Source organism: Sorex fumeus, unplaced genomic scaffold, assembly GCF_029834395.1.
Source record: "Sorex fumeus unplaced genomic scaffold, SorFum_2.1 ptg000044l, whole genome shotgun sequence".
Lineage (NCBI taxonomy): Eukaryota > Metazoa > Chordata > Mammalia > Eulipotyphla > Soricidae > Sorex > Sorex fumeus.
The window spans coordinates 67889419-67909069 of record NW_026606101.1 but is presented as its reverse complement, the minus strand read 5'-3'; the positions used below and the strand labels follow the sequence as shown (position 1 = coordinate 67909069).

The window sequence follows — 19651 nt, the reverse complement described above, 5'->3', positions numbered from 1 at the left end:
ACGCAATAAAGCGCTGCACTCTACAAAAATACTCAAGGGGGTGACAAATGTTTGACAACCTCTAATGTTGCGTTAGTAGAGGAGGAGAGCAGTGTTAGCAAAAATGACTCCAGGTAAAATCCACAACTCCCTTTAAATTTCAAACTGGGCTGCTGAGTCTGTATCTAGAAACAGATATGAAGATAGTTGCTATTTCGTTACTTCAATAGTGACATGCTTAAAAGCACAACCAGGGGTGTGTGGAAGGCTTCCCTTTTGACTATTCCTTTTCCTACACATCACACACAGAAATTACTGAGCCTGGCTCTAAGCTGTGTAAAGCCAGCCATTCCTGGTGATGGCCAAAATGTGTGTGTGTGTGTGTGTGTGTGTGTGTGTGTGTGTGTGTTCGTATAAGTGGGACAAGAGTCTTCAAGAAATGAGCCAAGTTCTTTTCAGCTTTTTTGAGACTGAGGAAGAGATGGGGCAGTTGTCAGGGTTTCAGCCTAGCAGGATTTCAGTGCAAAGGCAATTATGCTTTTAAATTCTGTGCCTCCTGGGAACTTGGCCCTCCCATGCAGGGCTGAGCTCTCAGGTGAATGCTGGCCAAGGAGATTGTGGACTTTGGGTGGCTAGTCACAGCTGTGTCCATACCGGGGGGGGTGCATTGGGGGTCTGTGGCTAGGGGAAAATGGGCCTTGACATTGTTCAAGGTACAGCAGAGATCCCGGGTCTAGATCTTCATCTAAGTCTGTGCCTGGCCTTTCTCTAGAAACTACAGACCCTGCAGTCTCACGCTGTGATGGAGTCCAACCTTGGCTCTTTGCGCGATGAGGAGTCGGAGGAGCAGCTGAGGCAGGCGCAGAAGCTCCGGGACCTGAAGGAGAAGATGGACCTTCAGGTGAGCTGATGGGCCCAAGCCAGCCCAGAACCATATTGTCTTCCAACAGAGTCTTTGGGCTTGGCCCGATATTTTTAGCCAACTTCTCTATTTCCCAGAACTACCAGGAGAGTTAGGATCAAGTAAGATTCTTGAGAGTCTAAGGTGAGGCTGGTAGGGGTGTATTTGCACTATCAATTTGCCTGTGGTGTTTTTCAAAAACACACATGGTAAGCATCTCTTTTTTGATACGTTTGCTCTCATTTTTATTCCAGTCAGTTCCAAAAACCTTCTTAGTGTGAGAGTCTCCTGGGGTTGAAAATATTTGGGGTAGATCTAGTAGTGTGATGGTAAAAGTTTAACAACAACTCTCTGGAATCAAAAAAGGATTTTAGCCTTTGCCATTAACTGGGTATCAATATTACCACCCTAGTTGATTCCATGTTATGGGAGACCACTGAGTATAGAATTGACTTGTGTACCATCTGCTCTTGCGAGTGGGTATGAGACACTGACCGCTGCTGGGGAAATTTTACTACCAGCTAGTTACCTATGGTCTATAATCTCTGATAATTCCATTACAGGGAGAGGAAATTGGCATGGTCATTAAATCATGGCCTGCTTTGTCCAAGTTTGTTAGGCAAGAACTTAATGTCTAACTAACAGTCTGTCTAAGTTTCAGATTAAGAACAAAGCCATTACTTATCTCTGAGCCCTAGTCACATTCCTTTGCTTGCTTTCCGATTGATTTCCTTACCAACCTGTGACTTTGTACAAGATATGACAATTAACCCAACATTTCTACTGGTCTTTCAACTCTGTTTATTAAAGTCTTGGCCACACAAACATTAATCATGTTTATGTGGCAAAATGATCAAATTATCCATCTTTCCTTTGTGAATAGTTTATTGTTTGCATGTGAAATGTTACAATGTAACTGAATTTTACATGCTGAATTTGTGGTCTGTAACGTTACTGAATGTGTTTATTGTTTCTGATGTGATGAGTCCTTAGGGTTCCCTAAAATATGATTATGTCTTGGCAGAGTGTTGATTTCTTCGTGCAAAAGCAAATTTGAATATCTTTTATTTCTTGTATTTGCCTGATTGCTGGACTGGAGCGATAGCAAAGCGGTAGGGTGTTTGCCTTGCACGCGGCTGACCTGACCGACCCAGGTTCAATTCCTCCACCCTCTCGGAGAGCCTGGCAAACTACCGAGAGTATCTAGCCAGCACGGCAAAGCCTGGCAAGCTACCTGTGACATATTCGATATGCCAAACACAGTAACAACAAGTCTCACAAAGAAGACGTTACTGGTCCCGCTCGAGCAAATCGCTGAACAACGGGAGGACAGTGCTACAGTGCTCTGACTTTATGTCCAGTATTGTGTTAAATATGTCATGAGAATAGTCATCCTTATCTGTTTTTCCTGATCATTCAGGGCAAGTGTTCAGCTTTCACTGTTGAGAATAATGTGAACTCTGGGATTGTCAAATCTGGCTTTTATTACTTTGAGATTTTTCTTTGAACCCCATTTGTTGGTATTTTTTAAAATCAAAAAATGTTGTTGAGTTTTGTAAAATATTTTTTCTATATTACTGAGATGAATATGTGATCTATCCTTTGTTATGTTAATATGGCACATTGCATTTATTGATTTCTGTTTGTTGAGACTTTTTGTTTGTTTGCTTTGGGACTGCACCCCGTGATACCAAGGGTTATTCCTGGCTCTGCACTCAGGAATTACACCTGGCAAAACTCAGGGATATATGGGATGCCGGGGATCAAATCAAATCTGGGTTGGCCACATGCCAGGCAAACATCCTACCTGCTGCACTATCACTGCTCCCCCCGCCCCCTACCCGTTGATCCATTCTTTTATCCAAGAGATGGGCCTTTGTCAGGTGATGATTTCTCAGTCAGTCCCCATTCCACTGCAGTGATTTGGGCCCAGTGGCAGCCAGGCCTTCATAGCATAACTCAGCTGTCTGTGTCTCTCTAAGGTTAGTCGTGAAGCTGGGCAGTCACTTCTGACTGTAGTATTCTTATTTCTGCTCCCATACTTTCTTGTGTGTTCCTGATTACCTGTACCATCATTTCCTTTGAGCTCATTAAACTTCCTCGTCCTGGTGCCTCTCTGGTCATTCTCTGAGAGACCTGAGTTGGCTGGTACTGGTTTTCCATGTTATTCGCCTTCATTCGCTGAGCTTGCTGGACCTCTCCATGGCTTCCTCATTGTGTCTGCTGGGTTCTGAGGGTGAATCTTTGTAGTCTGCCCTGGGGGGAGCTCTCGCAGGGATTAGGCTGAGAGATCCCCCCACTTCCCCACTGTGCTCACCCAGAGATAGGAAGTGTCTGTGTGTGATGCGTGAAGTATGATGAGCAGAGCTACTTATGTGGCCTTGTGATTTGAGGTGTAGGCAATAGCAGGCAGAGTTATGGGGTGTGAATGTGACAGGTCTGAGAAGTGGGTGAGCAAGCAGAGGGTTTAGGGTATGGAGGGCGGCTGGCTGAAACAGCTCACTTCTGTTTTTCTGTGGTTAATACTTAGTCCATCTAGAATTTATTTTGGTTTAAGCTATGAAATAAGGTAGAAGTTAATGTCCATATACATACATATATACATATATTTAGTCAGTATATTACTTGTCTAAACAGCAATCTTCTCCCTAACTACAATTCCATTTCCCTACTTTTACTCTTCCTATTCTTTTTACTGCTCTCTGCATAAGCCGAACCATGACTCTTGAATTCCTTTAGCTTGATAATTGACATCATCATCTATAGGAGCCCATCAAATATGCTACTAATCTTTTTTTTTTTTTTCAGAAAACAGAATGGAAGAGAAAAATGAAAGAACTGCAAGAGGAGCACACAGCTCAAAAGAGAGAGGTAGTGTTCCCTAGGAGTCGAGATGGGGCTCTGTTTCTGAGGATTTCCTCTCATCCTTCAGCCTCCCCACCCCCCAGCATCTTTCATTTCTCCATGGACACCACCCCCCCCGCCACGCCTTGACCTAATTGGGAGATATTTTGTAGCTGATATTGTTCCTGCTTCTGGCTACCAGCAACCAGAAAGTTCAGCTCTTCTTCCTTGTTCTTCCTTGGTGGTGCTGGCCACCCCCAGCCAGAAAGGTCAGCAGCTTCCTTGGCCAGTATCAGAGTCTCCCAGGCCTTCACTTCTGAACCAGCTCATTTCCTTGAGGTTCCCTCTGTGGTGACCCTTCTGCCATCCAACATGGAAGTGTTTTAATCTCAGGTGAAATTCCTGGTGATTTTATGTTTGGGTTCTTATTCGAAACACTGCCCAGGTCTCTGTGGACCTCTGGGACAATTCACATGGGGTCTTAGAAAGGCCTTAGAAGTGGACAGTGGTAGGCAGCGAGCAGCAGGGCTCAGGACAGAGGAAATGGCTTCTCTAAAGCCCTCTGAGGAGGAAGCAAGTTGAGGAGGAAGCTGATTAGTCCAAGGCCTGGATTCTGCCTGCAGCCAGGGGCTCAGATCAGAGTATGGCACTTATTAGATATCCATACCCCAGAAGTCCCCACGGGATGATTTTTATCAGAAACTTTTAGTTGTGGGAAATGTGCTCAAATGCACTTATGGTGAAAGAGAAGGCATCCCGCCATGTTACTGAGAGAAGTCTCTCTTCCACACCGGCTTCATCCACCTTTCCCATCCACACCTGATGTGTGACTGCTTTAGTGCTTCACAGTATTTTCTTTTTCAGTATTTCTTTTAATTTTTGAATTTTATTTTCATAAGGTTATTCACATGAATTGATTACATTCACTGTTTCAACACCAACCCCACCACCATTCCACCTTCCCACTACCCTTATTTCAAATATTCCCACCACTGCTCAAGTCTGCCTGCCAGGGGCAGATGCAAAATAATTTATTTTCTATTCCTTGTTATGAATATCCTGAAATGTTGCGCAGCCGCAAAAGGGGTCACGCGCTCCTGGAATTCTAAAATTGTAAATAATTGGGGTCCAGAGACATCTTGCCGCGAGCTAATCCATTTCGAGATTCATTCCTGAGTCTCTGCTCTGCAGTATTTTCAGTTTCTTTATGCAGATTGAGAGAAGATGAGATTATGAGTGTTTTCACTTCTTTTCACCTAAACTCATTCATTACTTTTTGGCTGACTGTCTTTAAGGCATGGGGCTAGGAGTGGAGGTGGGCTTACGCCTTCCAGAAAGCCCCTTTCCCCTGGTCTATGGGGCTTGCATTCCATCCTTGCTCCATAAGCATCTCCAACCTGGACACACCCATCTTTGTAGAAATCTCCCTTCCCAGGGAGGCCAATCCCGCCTCCGGGAAAGCCTGGCCACGGTTTGCCTAAAGGCCGTACGTCCCACTGACACTGGCCACTCGAGGCCCCTGTCACTGACACTGACCACTCGAGGCCCTTGTGCAGGCATCACACTGACCTTCTGGCCCACCTGTGCCACCCAGCTGCAGGAGGAGAACGAGAGGCTCCAGGCCTCACTGTCTCAGGACCAGCGGAAAGCCACGGCGCAGGCGCAGCGCCAGATTGACACGCTGCGCAGTCGGCTGCAGGAGCAGGCCCGGCTCCTCGCTGCCCAGGAGCAGACGGTAGGTCTGCCCACTGCCCACGGGGGTGGGTTAAGGCCTGGTCCCCATGAGGTGCCTCTGGAATCATGGCGCTGGCCTCCTTAGCGGGGGCTCCTTGAGAAGAAGAGTCCTCAGGAGTGGGATGCACAAAGGTGGGGGGGGGCGCTCCTGCTTCCCGCCAGCTAAGGACAGGCCGGTGGGTCTCAGGAACCACAAGTGGGACCCCTGCTTCCTCAGGGGCAGCATCATTGCTGCATGGCCCACTTCCGGTCAGCAGAGCTGTCTTCTGGTCTTCATCTGACGGACAGCAGGCCGATGGAGTCAGGTGGCTCCCCCAAGGCCACGCAGAGTAGGACATGTGGCCTTGCCTGGAGGGATGGACACTCACCAGTTCTTACCTCAACATTTTCAGACACATAAGCACACGGGCGGAAAAGGCTTCTTCCCCAGGCACCCCTTTCCCTCAGCCCTCCCCTGTGATCCTCCATGAATTTTGCTCCTCCTGGACTCCGCCGCCTCTTGTGCAGACAAGGGTTTCCTTTGTCCTCACTGCCTCCTCCTGAAGCCTCGGGCCCTGGCCTCACCTCCACACAGCTTCCCTGGACCGAGCTGCCCCATCTCTCCCCAGCCTTCTCTTCCTGTTCCAGCAGCCCTTGCTGTTGGGGATCTTCCATTCTCCCCGCCATGCTTTGCCCAGTTAGTTGGCATTTTGGACCCACTCACCTCTGGCTGGAGCCTCACTGCTCTGACCACTCCAGGGACCATCTGCAGGTTTCCTCACAACGGTACCCAGACCTGCTTCAAATTGCTTCATCCAGGAACCCCTTGGCTAAACACAGCGAATTAAGATAATAAGGGTTTATTTTTATTGTCACATCAATCACATCAAGAGGTAACAGATGTTGTCCCATAAATGAGTGCAGTCACTCTATTTGTCTCTCTCCTGATTCTTTTATCTCAGCATGACACCCTCTACATCCTTACATTTATAAGAATGTCAGTAGCTCTTTTTTTTTTTTTTTTGCTTTTTGGGTCACACTGGGCAATGCACAGGGGTTACTCGTAGCTCTGCACTCAGGAATTACTTCTGGAAGTGCTCCAGGGACCACATGGGATGCTGGGAATTGAACCTGGGTTGGCCACATGCAAGGCAAATGCCCTACCTGCTGTGCTATTGCTCCAGCCTCTGTCAGTAACTCTTGATGTCTTATGTGTCCTGTCCTGAATTCTTTGCCCAAACCTGAGTGATCAGTTCTGGCTGTGCTGTGGGTCACGTGGGCTTAGGGGACCACCCTCCTCCAACTGTGTGGGGGAAGAAGAGGTTTGTCCTGGGAAGGGGAACGAGCGGGTATCCTCTAATGTCCACCCTAGGAGGGGCGCCCACCTGCTCTGACCTTTTCCCATCTGTTGTGCCCAAGTCTTGACCACTCTGCTTCTGGGGGGCTCCATTCTGGAGGGGGACACTCTTTGCCCCTCAACTAGACTCTGCCATTCAACCTCAGCTGTTGGGGTCTTAGAGGATGTTCCTTCCCCAGCGGGCAGTGGGGAAATGGTGACTGTTCCCTCTTTCTAGTGCTTGGCAGACCCCTGCCCGGCACAGAATTTCTTTGCTTGATCTGCTCCCTCTGTCTTTGCAGATCCAGACTCTCACCGTCAGGAAGGTGGAGGGTAAGTCTTCCCCAAGGTGCTGTGGAACAGTCCTGGCCATGGGCTCATCTTTCTCTGGTCCTCCCCACCCCAGGACGGGAGGGGTGCACCCACCCACGTGGGATCAGGCTCTTTGCAACAGATGGCCCCAGCCTGGTGTTGACCCCAAAGGCCTTTTCTGCAGTTGCCAGGCACTTGCTAGCCTGCCCTGCCTTTTGGGAGGCCAAGATGGGAGGGTGGTGAGGATATGGGTGGGGATGGCTAGATGGGCTCACGGACTCACCAGGCCTGTGGGATGGGCTTCCCAGGGGCCACTAATCGAACCTTGGTCTCAGTGTGTGGCTTGTATCAGTGCATGTTGGGGGACCAGTGCCCTTGTCAACACGTATTGGGGTACAGGATCTGGTGAGAAAGTCATAGTAGCCTACAGGGCTGAGATCAGCACCTCTGCCTCCTGGTCCTTCCTGCTCTGCTGTCACCTGGTCTCTTCTGTGGGATGCCCCTTTCACCCTTTCTTATAAACCCACGCGTCTTCCCGTCCTTTCTCGTGAGATTTAAGTTTTCTTTCCTTGTCTGGTGAGCAGCCTGGCTGGCTTTGTCCCTGTGACGGCAGCTTTCTGGAGTCGGGGGGTCACTCCTAAGAGCGGGGTGCCATGCACTGCCGGTCAGTGCCGTCGTTACTGGACCTCCCTGAGGCCTGGGCGAGTGTCCCCTTTCCTAAATGGGAGCCTGAAGCTTCCAGAGGTCCCAGGGCTGATGTGTGTGCTTGGCCACTGGGGACAGAGCAGGGGGAGAGGCTCCTCTCCACTCAGAAGCCCATGATTGTGAGCCCCCAAGGGGTTTGCTCACACAGTGCCACTGACTTAGGAGATGGGCTGGGGTTGGGCGTGTGGGATCCTCTGACTGGTCTTCATCTCCCAGGGAGCCACGAAGGCCCGAAGGCTGCGGACACGGAGGAGGAGTCTTCTGAGGAAGGTGGGACCTTGTTTCACCCCAAGCTGTGGGTCAGATGGGCTGACCCATTTTCATGGTGTGGTTTGCTCCTGCTGAACTGTGGGTGGACAGCCTGAGTGTAGGAGCCAGGGGACTGAAATACATAGTTCTTTTTTTAATTAATTTTTTTATTGAATCACCACGAGATACACAGTTACAAAGTTGTTCATGATTGGGTTTTAGTCATACAACACCCATCCCTTCACCAGTGTACATTTCCCACCACCAATGTCCCTAGTTTCCCCTCCGCCCCTCTCCCCCAAGTCTGTTTCTATGGCAGCACTTTTTCCTCTCTTTCTCTCTCTCTCTCTCTCTCCTTTTGGTCATTTTAGTTTGCAATACAGTTACTGTGTCAAGGTTATCATATTTCTCCCTTTACTTACTTTCAGCACTCAGTCCTTATCCAGAGTGATCATTTTCAATCTCTTCATCATAGTGGTCCCTTCTCTATCCTAGCTGCCACCCCCTAACCCCCACCACCACTTGTGGCAAGCTTCCAACCATGAACCATTCCTCCTGGCCCTTGTTTCTACATTCCTTGGTATTAGTTTCCTACTATGATTTTTTTTAACATATCCCACAAATGAATGCAGTTGTTCCATGTCCCTCTCCTTCTGACTCATTTAACTTACCATAATACTCTCCATGTCCATCCATTTATACAAATACATGTTTCTTGAGCACCTGGTAGATACCAAGCATGTTACACACAGTTACTAGCATCCTTCTACTTGTTCTCATGGCAAACGTAGGTTCAGAGAAGGTAGGTAACTTGCCTAGAGTCACAGAGCCAGCCAGTGCTGCTGGAGTCAGGGTTTGGAATGGGGCCTGAGAGGCTGATGGATCTTGTACCTTCCCAGCCCTCTCACACCCACTCATCTGGAGGCATGCAGGTGAGGATGGGCTGAATTGGCTTAAAGTGACTTTGCCTCCCTGTTTTAGTTTGTGTTTTGTTTTGGCCGTGCTCAGCCATGCTCAGGGATTACTCTGGCAGTGCTTGGGGAACTATATGCAGCGCTGAACTCTTGGTTAAGTTTGAGAACCACTGGGAGAGTGACTGGAATGAGAATTCTGCAAGATTCTCAAATAAGGTTCTCCATGGAGAATCTCCAGGAACCATGCCAGCTCCCCACAGGGTTGGAGCACAGCACGCAGGGCTAGGACCTGGATTAATCATGGTCAAAGCGCCTGCCTTGTGGGCACAAGGCTGTAGTTTGATCTCCAGCACTGTCGCTTATGCCAGGTGCAATCGCTGTGGCACTGATTTTTTGTAATTCCCACAAAGGGTATGTGCTCGGTGCATGGGAACCAAGTATGTGCAACTTCCGGTCACCACCACAATGACAGAAAAGGAAGGGAAGGGAAAGGAAAGATAAAGAAATACAGGGGTGCAGAGTGTACAGCACAATACCTAGATGACACGGCTCTTGGGCGTATTTGAAAGTTAAGTGGTAGCTATCGGGGACTCTCATCACAAGGGAAACATCTGTGAGATGGTGGATCTCTAAACACACCGCCGCAGTTATTTTGGAACATTTGTTAGTCAGGTCATTGCACTAAACTCTTTCTACTTTCTCAGTGTCATGCGTCAGGCGTACCTCAGTAAAGCCAGGAGCCACGAGATCAAGTAACTGCTTTTAGGGGGAAGCACAGCTTCAACGCCTTCTGCTCATCTGAGCAGAACAAAGCCCAGGCCATGGGCCATGGAGGTCTATACTGGCTGGTGTGTGTGTGTGTGTGTGTGTGTGTGTGTGGTGTGTTTGGGGTCTGATGAAGTGATGTTCAGGAACAGAAACAGCTGTTTCTGTTCTGAGCTGGCCAGGAGCAAATCTGAGCTGGCCAGGAGCAGAGCAGATTGACGGCTGGAGAGGTATGGTGCTTAGGCTGACGCTGGGGGTGTCCTGTGCTGCAGAGCTGGACTCCCGAGGTGGACAGCAGAAGGTGCTGGCAGCTCTGAGGCAAGATCCCACGTTACTGAAGCAGTTCAGGCCAATCCTGGAGGAGACGCTGGAAGAGAAGCTGGAGAGCATGGGGGTCCAGAGAGTAAGTCGGAACTCCCCACTGCCTAGCCTGGGGTCCTCCTGCCATGCCTCATCCTCCAGGGCCAGCACTACTGGGGAGGAAGCGGATCTGAAGTGTTAGATGACGTCCCCTGACTTATTCCTATTGGGTTGCCTTTGATGTCTGGATCCCACATCCCAGCAGGGTCAGCTCCTCCTGTGACTTCTTCAGAGATGCTAACCCGCCCCCTGACCTCTCTGCTCATTGGTTGCTTTTCTGGATCTCTAAACTTCCCGGCGACTGGAGCGATAGTACAGCGGGTAGGGCTTTTGCCTTGCACATGGCCAATCTGGGTTCAAGTCCTCCGTCCCTCTCCAAGAACCCAGTAGACTACCGAGAGTATCCCACCTGCCCAGCAGAGCCTGGCAAGCTGCTCGTATTTGATATGCCCAAAACAGTAACAACAAGTCTCACAATGGAGACGTTACTGGTGCCCGCTGGAGCAAATCAATGAACAATGGAAGGACAGTGACTGTGACAGTGACAAACTTCTCAGGCAAAGAGAATGTCCTTCACCCGGGCATGCATGGCCACACCCACTCAAGTGCCCAGGCATGCGCAAGGCAGGCCCCAAGTGAAGTTGGCTCTTACAGGGGCACTTGGAATTGGAATACAATGAGCCCTTGTGGGTGTGTCGACAGCACCTGCTGGGTCCCCTGATTCACCAACCACATCTAGTACTACATAAAAACACGGCTGCTTATCCAGTAGCTGGGTGGGTCATTCTTGAAAATGCCCGTTCTGTAGAGCAAGATTGGAAGAACAAAGATGTGATGAGTCCGGAAGAGGGTGTGCCCCAACCTTTGTTCCACTGTTGCTGCTTCTCACCTTGGTTCTGGGTTTAGGTTTGATTTAAACGTTTCCTTCTAACCTCCAGGGAAATCTTCATCCTGGATTCAGATGCCTTCCAAAGCCCTCCCCAGCTCCGGGTGGGTGGCAGACACCTAAGAGGGAGTTGGAAATGTCCTAACATTGGCAGCTCTGAAAAATGGGTCTGGCCTCTGGTAGAGATTGAGGTGCCCAAAGAAGCAGCCGGTGTGTCCCTAGGAGGTGGCTGGGTAGCAGCAAGCCTGTTCCCATTAAGTCCCAGGGGCAGTGCCGTTCCTGGAATTGTATGTGGCCCTTTGTCCCGTTCTGCTCTGAGATCATGCTGGAGGTCCCCAGCCCCCAACATCACGTTCTTAGCAGCCCGTGAGGCACTGCACTGACGCCCATCTCAGCCTCCCATAAGACCTGCTGCTGTCACGTGTCCCCCCAATCAGGTCTGAGAGGCCTAGAGAAAGGGGATCCCTGGGAGCCCACCTCTCCAGAGTGGACCTGGTCTCTCCTAGGCCGCAAAGGGCATCTCCCTTCAAACTCTCCGACACCTGGAGTCCATCCTGCGAGCCCAGCGGGAGCACAAGGCCCGGAGGTTTTCTGAATTTCTGAGTCTGAGGGAAAAGCTCATCAAGGAAGCCAACAGCAGAGTGAAGGGGAGACAGAGGGACGGGGGCTCCCTGCCAGAGGGCGCGCTTGCAGGTAAGCCGAGGACGCCCCTGCCTGTTCAGAGAGCAGCTGGCAGCTCCTGCATTTGCCCGGTTCTGCCTGCCCCGCCCCCGGCTGTGCTTGGCTCTGGCAGCAAGCAGCCCCTCCTGTCTAGGGTCTGTAACCCCGGACCTGTCAGCACTGGGAGGCAGGCCCGGGCCTGGAGCACTGAGGCTGCCGGCAGAGGCAGACCAGAGAGGTTGGAAGAGGCGCGGTGCAGAAGTGGGTGGATGAGGGGGGTTTGGCTGCCTGTGGATAAGTCTTCAGTGGCCCTCTGGGCTCTGTGGGAATGGGGCCATATGAATTTGGGCCTGTCCATCTCCGTGCTCAAGGGTTAAGGAAGAAGGGGAAACCTGACCTCTGGGATAGGAGAAAAGAGATTCCCTCCACCGTTCTAGAGATTCTCAGGTCCATTTGGCAAGGATCGTTGGAAGTTCTGGGGAGGGGGGCTCCAGTGGGCGTGGGGTCACCTCCGCAGGGTGAGGTCTCGGCTCCCGCAGGGTGTCTTCAGTCACAGACATGTGGGGACATGGGGAGGCCCACCCTATGATCTCCAGCAGACAGACCAACCTCAGCGCTTTGAGTCAAGGAATTTTCCAGAGCATGGTCCCCAGGCCTCTGGAGATATGTAAGATGAGTTTGGTTGGTGTTTGAGCTCATAACTTTAAAATTTAATCCTTGGGGCTGGAATGATAGCACAGCGGGTAGGGCGTTTGCCTTGCATGCAGTTGACCTGGGTTCGATTCCCAGCATCTGATATGATCCCCTGAGCACCACCAGGAGTAATTCCTGAGTGTATAGCCAGGAGTAACCCCTGTGCATCGTGGGGTGTGACCCAAAAGGCAAAAATAAATAAATAAAATAAAAATAAAATAAAATTTAATCCTTATTTTTTCTCATGGGCCTGAGAAAATATTAGGAAATAGAATTCAATGGGATGGAACTTTGGAGGTGGGTAGGTGAGGCCCAGACTCAGTGTGACTTGTACTCCTGAAACAGAAGCCTGCGTTCTCACTGGGCACCGTCTGGACTCTCAGGACGTTATAGAGGGTCACAGGGAGAAGTTGTGTCAGTGGGGTGAGGTGGAAGGGGAAGGACATGAGACCAGGGAGCAAAGGGTAGGATGGCAGAGGCCACAGGAGGGAAGCAGCAGTAAAGATGAAGAAGACTGCCCCAGGTCAATGGTAAGTCAGTACCATTCTAACAAAGATAATAAGAGAAAAGAAAGTATTTGGAAAGCAATTCTGTGAGCTCATGGGCATGGTTCACTGGACAGGTACGAAGTAGGTAGTTTATGTTTTAATCTGGTGACTTTGACCTAAGGTGTTAACTAAGGAAATGGGCAGTTGGCATGGGAATGTGGTCAGAATGGCGTCAATAGTTAGGGAACTCTGTCGTGTGTGTGTGTGTGTGTGTGTGTGTGTGTGTGTGTGTGTGTGTGTGTTGGAAGCTGCCAGGGAGGTCAGCAGAGAGACCTCAGGTTTTACACCCCTCCCCCTTCCTCCACTCCCCCCTTCCCACCTCTCCCGTCCCTGCTCTGATGCTGGAAGGTTCCATGATTCATTCATCCACAGATATTTTCTGAGCTGGCTCTGGACCAACTACTCAGATAGGCTGGTGTCTCCACAGCCCAGTCTATCACTGTCACTGTCACTGTCCTGTTGTTCATCAATTTGCGAGAGCGGGCACCAGTAACGTCTCCATTGTGGGACTTGTTGTTACTATTTTTGGCATATCAAATACGTCACAGGGAGCTTGTCAGGCTCTGCCATGCGGGTGGGATATTCTCATTAGCTTGCTGGGCTCTCAGAGAGGGACGGAGGACTTGAACCTGGGTTGCCGTGTGCAAGGCAAATGCCCTACCTGCTGTGCTATCGCTCCAGTCCAGCCTGGGGGCTGAAAGCGAGGCGTGAGCTTATCCCTGCCTCTCTCCCCATCCGGTCTCGGGTCCTGCTTTCTCAGGCTGCACCTGTGCTTTGGCAGCACCCCGACAGCCCCCTTTTCAGCTCTGTGCCCGCACTTCTCTGCCCTGTCCCGTGGTTGCTTGCCTCTCATTTGGGGACAAAACCGTGGCTGTAGGATGTCAGGTTACTCAGATCTGAGGAGATGTGGGTTTGCATCTGCCTCTGATGTGGAATCATGGGTTGTGAAGGTCTCCAAATCTCTTTGACAGAGGGAGAGCGACACTTTTAGTGGGATCTGCCGGGGCGTGTGGATGCCGGCTGCAGTGAGACTGGTTGCCGGGCAGTTACCCAGTGTGTTGGGAATATCACCAGCAAGTTCTCCTGTGGCCCACCCTTCCTCTATCCCCCCCACTCGTGTAGAAGGTCCATTTCAGAGTACATGCAAGAACAACCTACTTTGCAAATGTTCTTGATTGTGACACTGTGGTTCAGCCGCCACAGCGCTGTGGAATTGTGTTTAGATTCAGAGTCATGTCTGATGCCCTCAAACAGGTTCACTCCTGTTTCTCCTGGGGCCGAGTGGGTCCTCCTGTGGTGCTGTTGCTCTGTGGCCCAAGTGGTCCTGCGGTGCCCTCTGGTGGCAGAACAACCTTCCTGCCTGTGTGTGGCTGCAGAGCTGGAGAGGGGATGATAATGGGGAGGTCAGATGAGGTGACCTGGAGAGGGGTGACCCTGGGGTTAGAGGAGGGGTCCCGGGGCGGGGGTGGTCCCGGGGCTGGGGGGATCCCGGAGGGGCTGGTCCTGATGCCTAGGAGAGGACAGGGGTTCGGGCCTCTGAGACCACAGGGGGTCCCAAGCACCGGGGCCTCCCCATCGCCTCGGCTCCGGTGGGGGCCTCGGGGTGAGCTCAGAACCCTGGTCCCGTCTGTGTTTCCAGTCAGAAGCCCCAAGAGAGAGGCCCAGCCCAAGGCCAGGACACTGCACGTGGCGCCGCTGTCCCACCCGGCGGAGCCCCCCGGGACAACTCTTCTGCGACGTGGCAGCCATGGCCCTGGCCTGACCCCCACGTCACCCCCTTCTACACGACCCAGAGCGCGGGGGCCCTCCAGCCCCCCAGCTTCCCCAGGGCCTGGGCTGAGGTGAGTTCTGGTCTCCCGGTGGCAGCAGTGTCGAGGGGCTGGGGAGAGGGTGGGCGGGCTGGGCCCCTCTCCTCACAGCCGCTCTGCTCCCCATGGCCTGGTCACTCGGGGCCAGAGGGTGCTGGTGGCTGTGGGGACACTTGCCAACTTCCCCAGCCTGGCATTTCATGCTTGCTCTGATCCCAAACTCCATCGCTTCTCCTGGGGGACAGCACACCCCCGTTCAGTTCTGAAGATGACTCGGAGAGAGGGCGGGGGGCCCCTCCACAACCCCCACGAGGCCCTTCCAGGATGGGGCTCCGGCAGGAGGATGACTGGGACTGGTCTGACAGCGACACCTCGGAGGGCCCGGCCCTAGGCTCAGGTGAGTGACCCGAACTCTGGGGGTGAATGACCCAGGCTCTGATGGGCTCCCTCAGGGGAGTGACCCAGACTCTGGGGGTGAATGACCCAGGCTCTGATGGGCTCCCTTAAGGGAGTGAACTGGGCTTTGAGGGGCTTATTCGGGCTTTGGGAGGCTTCCTCAGGTAAGTGATGGGGCTGAGGGCAGTTTCCTCAGGGGCGTGACCTGGGCTGTGGTGGGCTTCCTCAGGTAGTGACCTAGGCCCTGGGAGGGGGCTTCTTTAGGTGGGTGACAGGCTGGTGGATGGGGGGGCTTTCTCAAATGAGTAATGGGGCCACACCCAGTGCTCACAGGGCTTTCCTGCTTCTGTGTTCTGGGGTCACTCCTGGCTGTGCTTGGAGAATCATATATGGTGCTGGGGATCAAACCTGGGTCAGCTGTGTGTAGGCAATAGCTGTTGTGTGATCTGTGTACAGGTCACCTTGCCTCTGTCCTACCTCTCTGGTCCTGTTTTATTTTTCCTTTTTATAGACCCTATGGGTGAGATTGTATAGTCTCTCTTTATCTCTCTCTGTCTCTCTGTCTCTCTCTCTTTCTCCTCTTTTGGGCCACACCTGGATGTGCTCAGGGTTTATTCCTGGCTCAGCCCTCAGGGGTCACTCCTGGTAGTGCTTGGGGGACCATATGGAATGCCAGGGATGGAACCCTGGTAGGCTGCATACAAGGTAAATGCTCTACCTGCTCTACTATCATTCTGTTCCCATCATCCTGTCTTTATGCTGAATTATTTCACTTAGCATGACCCCTTCCAGTTCTATCCATGTTCTAGCTGAAAGCAAGATTTTATCATTTCTTAAATTGAGTAGTACACACACATACACACACACACACACACCACACACATATCTCCATCTTCTTTATTCACCACTGCTGTAGGATGCTTGGTTGTTTACAGATCTTGGCTATTATAGATAGTGCCATGATGACCTTAGGTATCCATGTATCTTTTTCAACTAGTATTTTTGTGTTCTTGCAAGAGGTACCTACAAGTGGAGTTGTTGGATCATATGGAAATTCTATTTTCATTTTTTGAGAGATCTCCATTAAGTTTTCCATAGTGGCTGAACTAAGTGATGGTCCTGCCCACAGTGGATGTTTCCTTTTTCTTCACATGCCCTGAGTTGGCTGTTTCTGGCCTCTGGCCCGGCCGTTTTCACTGTGTCAGGTGTTGTCTCATCCTCGTTTTGATTTGCACATGTCCTAGGCCTGCTCTGGTTCCCTCGCTCCTCATCTTTGTGGTGGTCTTTCCTGCTTCCCCAGACCCTCCTTCATACACTGTCTACCTCACAGGAGCCTGGATACCCCCATAGGCCCTCACACCTGTTCTCTGGGCTTTTGTCACCCACACAGACTCTTTGTTCCAGGAACCCTGGTGCAGTCGATGGTGAGAAACCTTGAGAAGCAGCTGGAAGGTTCGGTGAAGAAGCCTGCTGGAGGGGTTAATCTGTTCTTGATGCCCAGAGCGGGACCCCAGAAAGCTGCTGCTCCAGGAAGAAAGACTCAGGTAAGGTGCAGGATGCGTGGGGGTGGGGAGGCTGCCTCTCCCCACAGAGGTAGTCCAGAGTTGTGGGGTGCTGGAGGGCTGGGGGCTACAGAGGGACCATTGAGGGTCAGCCTTGGCCTTAGAGGACTTTTCCAGTGACCTCCCACGTCCTCTGCTCCTGTGTGGCTGGAAAGCCCCTTTTGGACGCTGGTTGTTTGTGTCATGAGGATGTTGGACAGCTTTTGTTCACTGTATCTGCACCCCCTCAGTGGGCTGCTTTGCTCTGCTACCTCCTGGCCATTGTCCCGCCTCTGGTAGAGCCCGGGGCTGATGTGTAATAAATTATCTCCTTATCTCAGAGTGGACCACATTCTTTCAGTCTCCCAAGACCCCCGCAGCATGCAGAGCAGACATCTCCCCAAGGATGGGCTCTTGGGGTCACATCACACACCCTTAGGCTCCATCATACACAGCATCCCATGAACTGCTCAGAGGCCTTTGTTGGAAATGATCTAGGTCTTCCTCTCTGCTATCCATGACTCAGACGCTCTGCCTCAGGGCATCAGACTTAGAGCCCAGAGGCCCTCCTCATGCCCCCCTCCCTGAATCCTGGTCAGGAAACAGCGCCTCTAGCCCCTTCTCATTCTTTTCTCACCCTTTCCATCAAAAAGGTGCATTCTGGGATGGCCTGTACTTTTATACACTTTGATTTTTTTTCTTTGGTGGGGTAGGGCTGTGTGTTGTTTTTTAGGCATATCCAGCAGTGCTCAGGGCTTACTCCTGGCCCTGTGCTCAGGAATCTCTTCTGGCGGGCTGTGGGGACCATATGGGGTGCTGAGAATTGAACCCAGGTTGGCTATGAGAAGGCAAGCATCCTACTCTCTGTACTATCACTGCAACCCCCATATTTTGGTGCTTGATAACTTTCTCTGTCATCTTTCTTTTGTTGTATAAGTACTTGGCTTATCACACAACTCGTGTGTTTGTAATGAGTCCAAATAATATTTCAAAAGTCACTGTCACTATCCTCCCATTGTCCATCGATTTGCTCAAGCGGGCCCAGTAACATTGTGAGACTTGTTACTACATTTGGCATATCGAATACATCACGGGTAGCTTGCCAGGCTCTGCTGTGTGGGCGAGATACTCTCGGTAGCTTGCCGGGCTCTCCAAGAAGGGCGGAAGAATGGAAGGCAGAGGAATCAAACTTGAGTCGGCCCAGTTGGCCGCGTGCAAGGCAAACCCCTACCTGTGGTGCTATTGCTCCAGCCCTTTTTAAAAGTATCTCTCCCTTTTCTCATACTGCAAATGGGCATGAACAGCGCTGCCGCTGGGCGACCTCTGATTGGCTTTCTCCTGCACGAGAGAACACAATTAAATTGGTGTGTTTATATCAAAGCCTAGGTGGCCTGGGCCTCGAGCCAGTGGGGCAGGAGACCTCTGAGGGACAGGGGGCAGATGGGGTCAGACATTGTCTGGGTTCTAGGTTGATGGAACCTTTCCAGTCCAGATGATTCCAGAGACTCTAGAAATTTCCAGGTGCTGGCCGTAGTGTTTCAACCTGAGAGGCAGTTGGGCTGTCAGGAGTGTGGAGAGGAGAAGCTCTGGGCTTCCTGCTCCATCCGGCCAGGGCAGGACACACACATCGAAGTGACACAGGAGCAACCCGGTCTGTGTGAGCGCCTGCCTGGCCTTGGCCGGTGGCATTGCTGGGGTGTTTTAAATCACCAACCCTAGATCTCCGCCATGGTCTGGTGCACTGGGTCCCCCTGCTGCTTTCTCCAAGCTGTGTTTTGTCCCTATGTCTACCCTGCGTCAGCTGTGTTTTCTTCTCTTTCCTTCCCTGCAGCTGTCTGATGAGGAGAGTGACTTGGAGATCTCGTCCTTGGAAGAGCTCCTGCAGGACCAGAGGGAGAAACCGAAACCCTTGGCCCGCTCCCAGTTTCCGGGGAAGTTTGGTGCCAGTGCTTGGAGCACCAGCTGACCCCGGGTCCTGGAGCCTCGTGGCCGGCTGGGACCCACCTGCTCAGGACTCCACCCAGCTGTCGAAGATGCTGGGCTTCCTGTCTCAGGAGCCGAGAGAAGAGAGAAGTGAAGTGAAGGACAGAGAGGATTTCTCCTGTGCCGGCTGTGAGGGGTGGCGCGGATGTAATGGCTTAGAAAGGGTAGGAACAGGACTTCCACGCAATTGTCTTCCTCTACCTCCACAGTCACAGCAAACCGGCCATTGCCACTTGTCTCTCTTCTTATTTAGTACCCTGTGGTATTCCAGCGATGCCTTCTTTGGGGTCTTTGGGGACATATGCCTTACCACTCAACGGTTATCCACAGTTGTTTACTGAGCATTGCCATGAGCCAGGCAGAGGTGGGCAGGCAGGGCCAGATGTCTGTGCACGACCGTGGGGGGCTGGAAGGGGTCGCCCAGTATGCCTTGAGGGGAGCGAGGCATCCTAGAGTTGTGATGTCCGGCAGGCCCTGCACAAGAAGGGGAAGGAAGCACTTGGCTGTGGCTTCGGGTCTCCATGGGACAGTGATCGTTATTTTAGATATTATTTTCCAAATTAGGTTATATATAAACTCTGTGATTTAAAAAAATCTGAAAGGCATTAGTTTTACTATATGTGAACATTTAAATATAGTAGAATGGTTATGACTCTGGTGTTCAGTGTTTGGTCTTTGGAGACTGGTGTGTGTGTGAGTGCATGTGTGCCTGAGTGTATGTATGCACGGGTGTGCACATATGTGCATGTGCATGTGTGTGGGGAATGTGTGTGTGTGTGTGTGTGTGTGTGGAGTATATGTGAATTTGGAGTTTGTGTGTGTGGAGTGTATGTGGAATGTGTGTGTATATGGAGTGTGTGTGTAATGTGTGTGTGGGAGTGTATGTGAGTTTGGAGTTTGTGTAGTGTGTGTGGGGTGTGTGTGTTTGTGTCTGTGTGTAATGTATGTGTGTGTCTGTGTGTAATGTATGTGTGTGGGAGTATATGTGAGTTTGGAGTTTGTGGAGTGTGCACGGAGTGTGTTTGTGTGCGTGGAGTGTATGTGTGTGGGAGTGTATG

General features: G+C 51.3%; 1 protein-coding gene across 1 annotated transcript in view; it reads left to right on the top strand.

The window, feature by feature from the left end:
- DZIP1L (DAZ interacting zinc finger protein 1 like) overlaps window positions 1–18576 on the top strand; it is a 31922-nt gene extending 13346 nt beyond the window's left edge. The window contains exons 6-16 of the mRNA XM_056122048.1: window positions 752–880; window positions 3689–3751; window positions 5319–5459; window positions 7076–7106; window positions 8007–8060; window positions 9991–10121; window positions 11471–11657; window positions 14505–14706; window positions 14919–15070; window positions 16474–16613; window positions 18442–18576. Coding sequence (XP_055978023.1) covers window positions 752–880; window positions 3689–3751; window positions 5319–5459; window positions 7076–7106; window positions 8007–8060; window positions 9991–10121; window positions 11471–11657; window positions 14505–14706; window positions 14919–15070; window positions 16474–16613; window positions 18442–18576 — 1365 coding nt within the window. The remainder of the gene's footprint in view (window positions 1–751; window positions 881–3688; window positions 3752–5318; window positions 5460–7075; window positions 7107–8006; window positions 8061–9990; window positions 10122–11470; window positions 11658–14504; window positions 14707–14918; window positions 15071–16473; window positions 16614–18441) is intronic.
- The last annotated feature ends 1075 nt before the right edge of the window (window positions 18577–19651 follow it).